At 36.8% G+C, this 13,703-nt stretch overlaps 1 protein-coding gene across 2 annotated transcripts; it reads left to right on the top strand.

Moving 5' to 3' along the window:
- Nucleotides 1-5,354, top strand: LOC118751284. 2 transcript variants are annotated; one of them, XM_036486066.1, is made up of 9 exons: nucleotides 1-24; nucleotides 85-1,178; nucleotides 1,252-2,809; nucleotides 3,030-3,583; nucleotides 3,649-3,984; nucleotides 4,047-4,184; nucleotides 4,420-4,845; nucleotides 4,917-5,123; nucleotides 5,191-5,354. In XM_036486066.1, the coding sequence occupies exons 1-8, from the start codon at nucleotides 9-11 to the stop codon at nucleotides 5,076-5,078; spliced, it is 4,284 nt and encodes a 1,427-aa protein (XP_036341959.1). In that variant the 5' UTR covers nucleotides 1-8; the 3' UTR covers nucleotides 5,079-5,123; nucleotides 5,191-5,354. The 2 variants fall into 2 exon arrangements, with proteins under 2 accessions (XP_036341959.1, XP_036341958.1); XM_036486065.1 differs by having other exon boundaries at nucleotides 4,917-5,354.
- Nucleotides 5,355-13,703: the final 8,349 nt, after the last annotated feature.

Raw genomic sequence — 13,703 nt, 5'->3', positions numbered from 1 at the left:
AACAAACAATGTCATCCGAAGAAGGTATTTTACATATTTTCCATGTGGATTACTTGATAATTAACTTTAAATATATTTATTTAGAATTTTTGCGGTGGCTCAATCGCAGTGAAAAGTCATTCATTGAAAACTTTAGATTTGGCTTGAAAGCGTGGAACTCTGCGGAATTCACACTTTCTATTAAATACCAGCTAATTTTGAGTTGGCTGGCTTCTAAAGCTGCAAAACTTCCAGCCGAACAAATACCCCACGATGAGTTTGATGAGTTGTTGCAAATGCGTGCACAGCCGGGATTGATAGATCGAGTTACTAAAAAGGAATTCGCAGAAATGATGCTGGATTTAGCTAAAAAGTGTTTGCAAAATAGCGCACAACAAATCACATGCATTTGGCCAAAGCTTTTGTATCGATTATGCGAATTTGAAGTCTTGCAGGATCTGTATCGCACAGATTATGACATACATGCGCGTGTTTATTCATCATTACTCCATGGTTATGAGTTGTATTTAAAACAGTTTACATCGAATCAAAAGGGTTTAATTTCTGCAACAACGAGGGTTATGAACAACGCCAAGGAAAGCGAATTCTTTGCCAGCACCGTTGGTAATTTGAGAGATCACGTTAAAAGAACTGGCAATACAAAACGTTACGATCACTCCTACAGATCGTTTATATTACAACCGCTGGTGCGAGTAATCTTGTTGCTGCGAACACATTCACTTTGCTTCTTCGATGAACTATTACAATTAGAACGCTTGCTTACAGATCACTTACCAGATGAAAAATTCGTCGAACGTATTACAATCCTACCGTTGCCGGTCCGACTTGTAACATTAGAATGTGGGATTGTTAATAGACGTGGCGTGGAAAGTTTTCTACAAAATTTAATACAACATGTTTTCAAAGAACTGCATACAGAAGTCGCGAAACAAAATACCACTAAAATCTCACTAATGCTAACTGCAGCTGCTTATACTTTGGAAATTTTTCGGAAATATGATATTAATTTAAATTTCAAAATGGATTTAGGAAATCAAACACCGACTATGACGTATTTGGGCGAGCAACTTTTAACGTGCATTCAACAATGCAAACAAACGCACTTGCGAGAAGTTCTTATGTTATTGTGTGCTGCCTTGCGTCTCAACCCACTGATTTTGGAACAGGATATATTCCAGGTACTGTAAAAATTTGTGAGCATATGAATAGGTTTCTTTTAAGAAACAGGTATTAAACTCAATACTTTAATAGATAACAACCTGGATGATCGTAGCCGAAAAGAACGACACCGAAGATCATATTCTATTTAGCGAATATCTTGTAGCTCTAATGGATATGTTTCGTCGATTAAGTCGTGCTGAAAAACTAGTATTTAACTTGCTTAAAAGTCTAAAAGAGTGGTTAAATAAATTTGAAATATTATCAACCCGTAAAACGCCGAGGAATTTGAAGCGTAAATCGGGAGAAGGTGTAGAAACGCCTGCCAAGAAGCCTAAACCTTTCATTGCAACGTCGAACGATGAAAGTACTTATCTGCACATTATTTTCAAAGAGTTTTACAATATAGAACCTAGATCCACTATCAACAGCACAAACATTTGTGAAGGCAATTTTCCTTATCTACGAGCAGCATGGCCAACAGAGAGTGTTGGTGTTGCTTTTTCCAAATTGATTACCGGTCTCGTTTCGAAGCCCGCACTGGTTATTTGGCGATCACTACTGTACTCTCTAAAAGAATTACTTGAAAAATTGCTTAATCAGCCAGATGCAATGCGTGAAGAGAATAACCTCTTCCTCTTGGATCTTCACTCTGCTCTCCTTTGTGAGTACTTTTCTGGTTGTCGTCTGGTTGAGCAGTGTGATAAATTTTCAAACGAAGTTGATGAACAGATTCGAGTTACCGAAAGAGTGCTCGCACAATACGGACGTCTTTTGCTTTCTCAGGGGCATAATAGTCGTACAACTTGCGCATTTCTTGAATGTGCCTTTTACGTAACAAATTTTGAATTATTACTTTACTATTATCGTCCAGATGGATTCGAAAGTGATCTATTACTACGTTCAGAAGGCATACACGCTTTTTTAAATACAGAGGAGTGGACATCATTACAGGAACGAGTGCAGAGTTTTGGTAAATCGCAGTGCAAATTTCTTTTCAATCGGTTGATGCTACAACGCGCGCAAGCACAATCACTCGTTCAAGCGTCGTCGAATATTAAATCGGTTGATCTACAAAAGTCATTGCTGACAAGTCTGGCTGATGGTCAATTGCCGGGTGAACTTGCGCGGCTGCTTCAACAAGTACCCAGCACAAAGTGGTTTGTCAGTCACTTGAAAGAGAAACAAAAGGATAGCATTTTGCAGCAGCTACTGGATGCACCTACAGCAATTAAGGCAATTGCAGAAGACCTAGCATTATTGGAAACACTGGCAGTAGCGTTGGGGGCACGTTTGTCCCAAATATTCGGAGCAGCTGCCAAGGGTTCTATCTTGGCTACTTTGAATTGCAGTTTCGATACATTAAACGCGTATATACGTGCTGATCAAAATACGGCAGATAAGGAACTACTGAAACTGATTGCGATTGTTGATGGGCACGCTGCGGGTGATTGCAAGCTGAGTCAACAACCCGATGTTGAAGAAATACAAAAAATTATTAGCCTATGCCGACAATTGCCGTTGGGACATCTACGTAAACAAAGTAAAATTTTTGTATTCACGTTGTTTTTGGCATTCTACAGCGATTTAAATAGATTGAATTCAACAGACTTCGAAAAGTTTGCAGAAGAAGTGTTTGAGATCATGATAGGTACAAAAGCATTTAAGAGTTGATAATTTGAAACGTATTTATTTGCAGCTTGTTCGACTTCGCAATAAAAAATTTATACCTAGCTGCAAAATAATACTTTAAGGCCCGTTTTCTCATGTAATCTGTAATTTTAAAGTTAAAGGTTACTTCGGAAAACGGCCCTAAATGTCTTTAGTTTTCAAAATTGTGACATCATTTTAAATAAAACATCATTTCACAGATTTTCTGCACTTCGGTCAACATGTACCAATATTTAAATATTTCGCTTTAACAACAATCTTCAAAATTTTACCTGTTTCTGGCGCATGGCAGTTCTATGAATATGTGTTTCACACTATTAAATGCGAGGAAAAGGGCAGCGAACAATTTCTCGCTTCCTACGCTAGCAACTTAGAATCTACGCAGAGTTCTGATACTAAACTTAGCGATGATCAGCGCCGACTTTTATTGATCGCCATAGAAACACTTGCAGCACTTGGTGGACCTGCCGCTAAACGCATGCGTAAACATTTTGAACGTATGCTGGCTATATACTCCAATTACATAACAGCATACTTTAGCAAACACGCCGAAAAATCCAACACGGACACCTCAGTTGATAGTCATGCAAAAAAATATAAGAGATTTGTGGAAAAAACCTTGGCCGGTTTCGCGCCATTTGCAAATGCTTTACTTACAAACGCGTCTGCTGATAATGCCAAAGGCGAAAATAAGTCTGGAGTTATTGTGAATGATAACTTCAGACGCATTTGTAAAATATATATTGGACATTCGGTAAAACATATTTGGCATTTTATATTTTTGATATTTGGCTTAAGCAATATTAATTTTTTCCCCAGATGGACTATCGTAATCCACATGCCATACGTCTGCTGCAAGTGGCACTAAATCATCGGCAGTTGCTACACTTGGATCAGGACGAGATAGAATTTGTGCTCAGCCATTACTGGGAGCAATTGAATGCAGATTTAAACGCATCCAACCTAATTGAAGCGAATGCTTTAAAGACAACTGAGATGACTGTAAAGATGATCATTGGTAACAAGACAAATGAAGATCTGCTCTTAACACTGCACAGTCTAGCCAAGAATTTGGATGACTTGAAAGAGTTTAGAAATATATTACGCTGTCTTGAGTTGGTAGCAAAATGTTCATTTAGTACTATAAAGGGCGCTGTAAGTTTTAAATCCTTTGTCAATTCAACCAATGACTTACTTGTTTTACCAATGTTTGCTAGATTTTCAACGAAAAATTTAAATCTATTACTTGCAACATCATATTGAGGCTCGTAAAGGATGAGAAACAGCAATTTGTGGACAAGGAACAAGTATTCGCAATACTGGCAGCGCAGCAGTCGTTAGTCGAGAACAAAATGGTATAAAGGGCTAAACATTTATATTTTATGACTGAAATGCAGATTGTTGAAAGATGTATTTCTTTTGATATACATAAAACCTTAAACAATCCTAATATTTATGTACACTTGTGTAATTTTTTTAATTCTGTTCTTCGACCTCGGGCTGAAAAAAAACCAAAAATACCTCTTCCAAGGTTTTTTAGATACCTATGAATCCATCCTAGCTACTAAAAATCTCCATAACTACTTCCAGATACCCATTTCTATGGATACTATAGATGACATACTTGCCTTTTTAATGGATATCAATATTAAACGGTTCGCACTCTCTGAAAATAATTTGAGCACTTTTAAGCGATTGCATTGGTCAATGACAGATTTGGTTGGCGGTCTCATACGACAAAGACATGTACTTCTTATGGACAGAGTGCCACAATTTACGCATATTTTTAAAGATCTCATACAATCGATTGTATGGTATAAGAGTGATCGTCAAAAGGATGCAGCGTTATCGTCAACCGAGCTGGAGGATTTGGCAGAGCTGGCGATGAAAGTGGAGGCTTTAATGCATTTGATCGCTGCCCACAGTGTGCATGTCAAGCGTGTGGCGCCTTTTGTTCTCACATTTGTCATTGGTTTAATGGTGGCCAATAAACGAGCGACAACTTTATATCCGAAGGTAAGTTGAAACTTACATGCTATGCTTGGTGAATAAAATTTAAATATTCTTATTTATTTTCTTTGAATAAGATCAAAACTCATATTGATAACGTTTGTTACGATTTAATTGGAATTTGCGATCATCGTGTTGGACGTTTTATCTTGCGATGTTCTAATGAAGCCGCTCGACAAGTATATGAATTGTACGTTAAAGATCATAAAAAGTACCACAAATTCAAGGGCAAAGTGTGAATTCGTATTATACCTGTGCATATGTACATTTATTATTCTTAAAATGTAAGTCCAATATCTTGTAACCTCTTTGTTCCACAACATACATATGTATATACATTTGTATTAATAGGTGTGTAATTTAAATAAGGATTATCATTGTCGCCTTAAGAGTATAAACCTGCTAACTGAAGACAAAAAGATTATAATATTCTTTTTTGTTGCTTATAAATCAATCTCAAGATGTATATAAAACAAGTAATTTTTAAGCAAAAAACAAAACCGACTTTAATTCTCATATAAAAATTGAAAGATTACACAGGTTTACAAAAAAAAAAAAAGTGTATGCATATTAAACCAAACCTATGGCCCCTATTATGAGCAAAGTATATACAGTAATAAACCTTTTTGAGTACTCCTCGGGGGGTAAAATCTGATCAGGGTTGATAATGCGAAGGAGCATGCATTTTGTTCATTCAGAGTTGTATACAAAATTACTGTGGTATGAAAGGGAGCAACAACCGTACTATGGCAAAATGGCACAAGTCATGACTGTGTAATAATGACCGAAATTAATTGCAAAAGTGTAAAAATATTGCAAATTATTGTCTATTATTATAGATACTAGTACAGATTATCATAGTTCAGTGTATAACTTGTTATATTACACCGTACATGATAATGAACTGTTAAATGCTGAAAACGCTTATAACTTGTAGATGAACTGTATGGGCGGATGCGCTGGCAGGCATTGGGGTCTGTATAACTATACAAACCTTGTTTTTCTTTTAATAAAGACTTAAATATATTCGGAAATTTAGAATTTTGCTTGATAAATTCACAAAATTTACGTTTTTCATAAAAATATAATCTCATAATGGACTTTTTTTTTTAATTTTAAACTTACATTTAAGAAAACTCCATTCAGTGCTATAATTACGATTTGAGTTTTACAGTTTATAAAACGCAAGCGTTAATTATGTACTTAACTATTGATATCATTCTTCATTAAGCATGAATATCAGCATACATTAAAGATGAATATTATACTTAACCTACATCACAGTATAAACAGTACCTTTTCTCAGTTTTTCACCAATTGGTCCCCGAGGAGTACTTTTGGGTTGTGTGTGCCGTTTTCGTTTTGCGCGCACGGCAACTCTTACTGTGGGGAATTTCGCCTCATGATTAGAAAAGTTCATTTCGGGGATAAAATATACATAATTATGTGTTATTTATGAACAAACGATTCGTCAGAGGATGAGGGCTTAAAAACCTGGCCAGGAGCAGAAAACGTGAGAGTTTAAGTGCAGTCTTTCGAATATATTTTCGCATACAATATATTTAAGAAATTTTGTGATCCAAATCAATTTAAAATATATTAAACTATAAACAGCCCCATGATTTTGTTTTCAGAGATCGTGCCAACAGCGTATAGGGATTTTCTTTCATATGTAAAACCAGACTTTCGAGCTTGTGTTTACTATTCACGGCGTTAGAACTGCTTGAAATTAATACAAATTGTTTGAAATTAAATTTTAAAATTTAAATTTTTTAATTTAATTTTTTAAATTTTAAATTTTTAAAATTTTCTAACATTTCGCTACATCAACGAAAGCAAAATTCTGTTCGACAGAAAATTCGATACTCAACGAAAATTTCGACACGCTTGCATAGCTCATAATACGAATTTCACTTTCGATCTTCGATAGCCAGCGAAGATCGAAAATCGAAGCAACTCATAATAGAGGCCAAGGTTTTACATTCGCTGAGCCCGAGTCCGTTAACCTTCATAATGTCAGCTTCGAGGTCATTTGAAGGTCAAACAGGACATAAAATTTATTCAATAAAAATTTAAAAAAAAAAATGTTTTTGTTGTCACAGAAACCGGGTATGGAGGTCCCTTGATTCCTCAAGGTCATCTGGAGGTCATGCCAAGGTCATTCCAAGGTCAAATTCCGATGAATTTTATTGAATTTTCAGGTTTATTCAATGAATTTTTCCCTATTTGAACTTCAAATGGCCCCGAACCTGACGTGATGGAGGCTAACGGACCTCAGATTCGCATTCAGCATGTCGAATAACATAGAGATATATAGGTTTGGTTTAATATGCATAAGCTTTTTTTTTTGTAAACCTGTGTTATCATAAACTTCTTCATGCATCGCTGATATGCAAAAAGGCATAACTAAAGAAAATTCAAAACTCACTTTTTGATTTATATTATGGATTTCATCGAATTACAACTCCCCCCATCATTTATTAGTCACGGCTTTTTCAATTTTCGGTAACTATATATACACCCCTATTCTGCAACTGTTTCGTATTCGGATTTTGCTACGAATCGTAGAAATATATGCTGCAATCCGAATCGTTTTTTCGAACTTTCGAAATTCGTAACAATGGCATGCCTAAAAACGAACGAGTTAGCTTTTTTGCGTAATTTTGTACGAAAACAATTGTGTGTCGCAGGCGAAATAAAAGATGAAAATCGACAACTACAACAACAACAACATGAAAATCGATGAGTGTTTGCAGAAAATATTGGTGCTGTTCATTTAAACAGATAAATTGGCCTTTCGCATATACGTATATTTTTATCCACTGCTTTATATAAACGAGCAAACACCCCTATTCTGCAACTCTTTCGTATTCGGATTTTGCTACGAATCGTAGAAATAGTATGCTGCAATCCGAATCGGATTTTCGAAATTCGTAACAATGGCATGCCTAAAAACGAACGAGTAAGCTTTTCTGCGTAATTTTGTACAAGAATGATAGAATGATCGTTCTCAATCGTGAATTTTGTACGAAAACAATTCTGTGTCGGAGGCGAAATAAAAGATGTAAATCGATGTGTGTTTACAAGAAATATTGGTATTGCTCATTTAAACAGATAAATTTGCCTTTCGCATATACGTATATTTTTATCCACTGCTTTATATAAACGAGCAAAACAAAATCTTTGTTGCCCCTTATCAAGAAACTTGGGTCTGGTTTAGTTATTTGTACAATGATTTTCGGTTGTTGTGTCCAAACGCATAACCCGAATCCAAAAACTTTAACATACACGTGTAATCAAAGGATTCACATTTTATTTAAGATAAATGTTTCAAATTTACTACCACTAGCTTATTAATCAACTCGGTTTGCAATATGCACTTGTTTGCAAATTTCGATATGGGTTCTGCGCAAAAATACTATGGACGGCGTAGCTGGAGTGATATGCACAAGAAATGTTGTATACCTTTGACATGCGGAAGCCCCTGTTCCCCGCAACACAGAGAGGAGAATTCTACTTAGTAAGGGTTATAGAAGCAAGCGCAAGAGGCGGTGGACCTAACAAAGTGCATGTTTTCAATGGCTTGGAAGAAGCTGTTATTGCATTAACTGGATTGAGAACCAGAGCTTCAGGCATAGGAGGAGTTCTGGCTTGTGGTTCAACAATTCAACCAGAAGCTGACATAGATGCGCCCATGGTTACTATAGCCGACAGCTCTGCATACCTTTGTGATTCCATTGCCATAGCGTCCGATTGCTCTGCTGCTATAATTGCATATACATACATCAGAATCATTAACCAAATTTACAATAAACAAGCACATGATGGGTGTTTTTTCAATTCCTTGTTTTCCTTCATTCAGCTATTTTCGATAAACAACTGATAGCTGGCAATGCTGCACATGTTTCCGCAAGGGTTGCAGATGTGGATTTTTCGTTTTTCGTAGCGTTGCTACGTATTACGAATTACGAAAATTCCGGTTCTAGACTAAGGGGGGGCAATTATTATTTTTTTAAGTTGCCAACCAGTAAACCTTGCTCGCCACTGAATTCAATAGAAAAGGTATTTCGGTCAAATGGCGTGCACTATATGATTCAAAGCCGTGTTTGAGGAAGATTAAAAGTTGCCAATACATCATTGTTGATAACCAGGGCCGAGGAAATTAAGCAAGAAAATAGCGTTTAGACAAACACTAAAACAACGTGTCAAGTTAGCACTACACTTTTTGAAATTGAAAAAGTTAACTACGGCATTAATTGTAGTGTTTTTTTTTGTAAATTTGTTGTGGAACGAAAAAATTTGTAGCTCCCGTTTTTACGAAAAAATAGTAGGTAGTGTTAACTTGACACCATATACTTTGACGTTGTGAGGACTAAATGTTCGACAAGAAATTAAGCCCACACAACCAACCATAACGTAAACCAGCAATACATCAAGAAATGAACCACAGCAACACAAGTCACCCAACAAACTACAGCAACACAAGTCATAGCAACACCCGACAACCTCTTCGTTGCCATGACAACGCAACATCACTCAGCAACATGTAGCTGTGCGACCACGCAACACCAAGCACACAGCAAGAATGATAGAATACAAGATTGCGCCGATCAGAGAGGATTTTTGAGAATAACTTTTGTGTGACGTCACACTGGTGCAATTGCGAGAGAGAAATGCCAAAACGTGAGCAAGAATGGAAGAAGAAGAAAAAATGATGCAAAGGAAAACGTAAACAAGTTGCACCAGTGTGACGTCATGCAAACAACGATTCTGTCAAATTCGTTAAGAGAAAAATAGCGGTACCGAGATCGGCGCAACCTTTGTATTCTCTCAATCGTGAGCACACAGCCTATTAAACATAGAACACAGCCGCTCAACAGTCAGTCAGGACGGAGCTGTGGTCGCGTTTGAACGGCTACGACTGAATGGAACGATTGCTTGTGCGTCCACAAGACACACCACTCAGTAGTAGGGAGCCGTAAGTACGAGTAAGGAGCTAAATAACTACGACCGAACGGGGGGATTGCTTGTGCGTCGTTGATCACACCACAAGACATCACCGCTCGGAAGTAGGGAGCACCAAACCGGCTTTGATCACCGCAGCCTACCATGAAGTCGCGTACGGACGACATCCGCTCGTCCGCCATCAACAGAACGACGTCAGCAGGGCCAACAAGAGCGCCACTTACCGCCGTCAGCCGAGTGACGCCAACAAGAGCGCTACCTACCGCCGCCAGCCGAGCGCCATCAAGGCCGCTGGTCTCCAACGCCACCAGAGCGCCACACACAGACACGACAGAGCGCTACTCTCCGACATTGCGAGAGCGCCACATACCGGCGTCCCCAGAGCGCTACCCACCGACTGTGTTATAGCGCCTCTCCCCGGCGCGACCAGAGCGCAACTCACATTGCAAAAGCGCTATATACCGACGCGGCCAGAGCACCACTTACCGACGTTAGTAGCGCGCCACTCAGCGGCGCCAGCAGAGCGTTTCCCATCAGAACTGAAGCCACGCCACTACAGACTAACGGGCCCATAACGGAACAAGAAGCCGTTACCCAGCCACTGCAAGTGACGCCACCGAATTTTTGCAGTTGTTATTTGTTATATGTTCTTTATAGAAGTTAAGGAAGTTTAAATAATAAAGTAAAGTAAAGTTTAAATAATAAAGAGCTCCGAAACTACAAACTTATTGTAACGAACCCTGGACACGGCGAGTATACCCCAGCATTGTAGAAGAAGCGTCGGGGTTACCAAAACGCTTCGTTACAACGTATAAACTGAATGGGATAGAGTACGTTCACGTATGTCATAATCCGAAAAATGTGTTTTTACGTGACGAGTAATACGATATCGTATGTGACGATTCGAGCCCAGCTTATACGACGGACGGTATCACGTAATTTTCTTTGGTATGGTTTTCGATCCGTGAACGGATGTTACGATTCGAGCCCTGCTTATACTGCCTGACGTATGTATGTTAGACTCCATCACCAAAAAAAGTTGCGGTTTTTCCGCCGGCATTACAAAATTTATTACATTTTAAGACGTTCACCAAAATATTTGGGAAAAATATTAAGATTTAAGTGAGCTGGACCGATTTGAAAATACCTCCAAAAATGAAGTTTTTTATGAATAAAAGTAGTTTCGTAAAGAACTTTTTGAAAAAAGTCCCCTCAGATGACAAAACAGATTAAGCTTAAAAAATCTGCATAAAAATATTTAAAAATCTTTTCAACGGAATCGTAAGAATGAGATTTATGATGCTGTTTTTTTACTTCTTTCAAAGTTTGATTTACGAAAAACTTGAATAACTGGGCTAAAACTATTCTGATTCAGACTTATGGGATCTCAGTAGAAAGGTATTTTCACACTGTTTTTATTTCTGTCAAAAAAAAATCATTCGTGTCCAAATTTTATTTTTTCAAATACCAACACATCTTAATTCATCTTTGAATGACGTTCGTTCATCCTACCTTTCTCTTTCATCCTTTGAATGAGTTTATTAGCAAAGAAATAAAAAGCGTGAGAAAATACATTTCCACCGACAGCTCTTAAGTCTAAATCAGAAGAGTTTAGGCTCAGTTATTCAAGTTTTTCTTATACCAAACTTTGAAAAAAGTTAAAAAACAGCATAAAAAATCTTCATACGATTTTTTAAATTTTTTTTTAATATTTTTATGCAAATTTTTTAAGCTTAACCCGTTTTGTCATTTGAGGGGATTTTTTCAAAAAAATTTTTAAGAATCTATTTTTTGGAGGTATTTTGAAATTGGTCCAGCTCACTTAAATCTCAATATTTTTTCGAAATATTTTGGTGGACGTCTTAAAATATAATAGATTTTATAATTCCAATGGAAGAATAGTACCGATTTTTTTTTTGTATGGGGAGTGATGCAGTCTTATGTATGTATGACTATGTATGTATGTTGGTAAGGCGTTCCTTTTATTAAAAAAAATATATATATGTTTTTTACAAAATAAAAAATCTAAGACCTATTATTTTTGAGACGTAAAACTTAATTTTAATGTTCGGCTCCGGTATTCGGGCGAATATTGAATAGTACCTAGTATTCGGCTTCGGTTTCGGCTAAAATTCCAGCTTTGGTCAGACACTAGTAAATATGCCCGCAAAACAGCAAAATTTAGTGTACAGTTTATGTTTTTTATTCAGTTTATTTTAAGGATTGAAAAATTACAATGGACAATCAAGTGTTGCTTGATATTCTCAAATACTAGAGATCTGTGCTGGTCGTTTTAATTTTTTTAAATATTCGTTATTCTTTATTTGAGATAAATTGTTTTTAATCTTTTCAAGAACACCAATGCCTTCCCGTAGAGACAAACCATTGGTATAAAATTTTTGTTTCCATGCAGGAATGTAATTAAAGTTACGGGTTAATAAAAAAATTTTGTAAAATTTTCGACGAATAAGAGAACGCCAAAAAAATGGTCAAGAAAAATGTATTGAGCCAAATTTTCTTAAGCAGTACGAAGCTCTTAAGAAATTTGCTACGCTTTCTACTATGGTTTGCTAAAGTTTGTTTGTGAAGAGTACACGGTACTCTTGTTTTCAACAGAAATATATGCCACTTCCATTTCGGAAGAAAAAGTGAGACGGCAAGCTGTAAAATATCAGATGTCAAAACTCCATACACCAAATGCCTGCAGGTTCTGCAATTCACTTCCGAGTGAATTTCAACCCCTGCCAATTTGAATTCAAAGCGCATTTGATTGAAATTCACTCGGAGGTGAGTTGCAGAACCTGCATGATAATCTATGTATATATATTCGTGTTCGAATGGAATCGACAAGGAACTTTTTGATGAGACTTAATAAGAATATTGACTTGCTAGTATCGGAACTATTTCTGTATGTTTATTTGCCAAAAGTTCTATAACGGTTCGGCGCCAGTGAGTCATTCGCAATTATATGCTGCGAATGCCGCATTATACTAAAGCCAGCCTTTCGACAGAAGCTACAGTTCCATACGAACACAGATATAATACGCGAAGGGATTTTTTGTCTAGGACAAAATATCTGCACCGTTCGCTTGATTTTCACAAATATGGTGTCAAATTCGATATCGTATTACTCGTCACGTAAAAACACACTTTTCGGATTATGACATACGTGAAGGTACTCTTTGTCACATTCAGGGCTCGAATCGTAACATCCGTTCATGGATCGAAAACGATACGAAAGAAAATTACGTGATACGTCAGGCAGTATAAACAAAATGGGACAAAGAGTACGTTCACGTATGTCATAATCCGAAAAATGTGTTTTTACGTGACGAGTAGTACGATATCGTATGTGACGATTCGAGCCCAGCTTATACAGCCTGACGTCTCACGTAAATTTCTTTCGTATGATTTTCGATCCGTGAACGGATGTTACGATTTCCACCTGTAGAACAATTGAATTCACATTATTTAATAATCAATGCCATCATATCCGCACCGTTCGTTCAATTGTCCAAAATGCGGTGTCAAATTAAATGGCTTGGTTGGACTGCAGATTTGCCAACTTTAAAAATTATATTCTAATTATCTAAAAAAAAAAATCAAAAATATATTTAGGAGGGTTGCCACGTATTTTATAAGCTGCATTCAAATTATTTAATAGGTTAAATGAAATTTTAAAGGATGGATATCAATCGGAAGGGGCTTGAAAATTGAGCTTTGTAGAAGTTTACTCGGAAATAAATTGTATAACCTCCCTGTCTATTTCTGAAATATGAAAGGTCAATATAAAGACCTTGGCCTGTAGATGTTCGATAAGATTTTATTTTTTGAAATTAGAAAATTTTATCGGTACTGGGTGATCTAAAATTTGATAATATTAAAAACCGACTATGAGA

This window comes from Rhagoletis pomonella, unplaced genomic scaffold (assembly GCF_013731165.1).
Source record: "Rhagoletis pomonella isolate Grant_MI unplaced genomic scaffold, Rhpom_1.0 Rhpom_scaffold_00628, whole genome shotgun sequence".
Classification (NCBI taxonomy): domain Eukaryota; kingdom Metazoa; phylum Arthropoda; class Insecta; order Diptera; family Tephritidae; genus Rhagoletis; species Rhagoletis pomonella.
The sequence above is the reverse complement of the archived record's forward strand: the minus strand, read 5'-3'. Positions and strand labels throughout refer to the sequence as shown.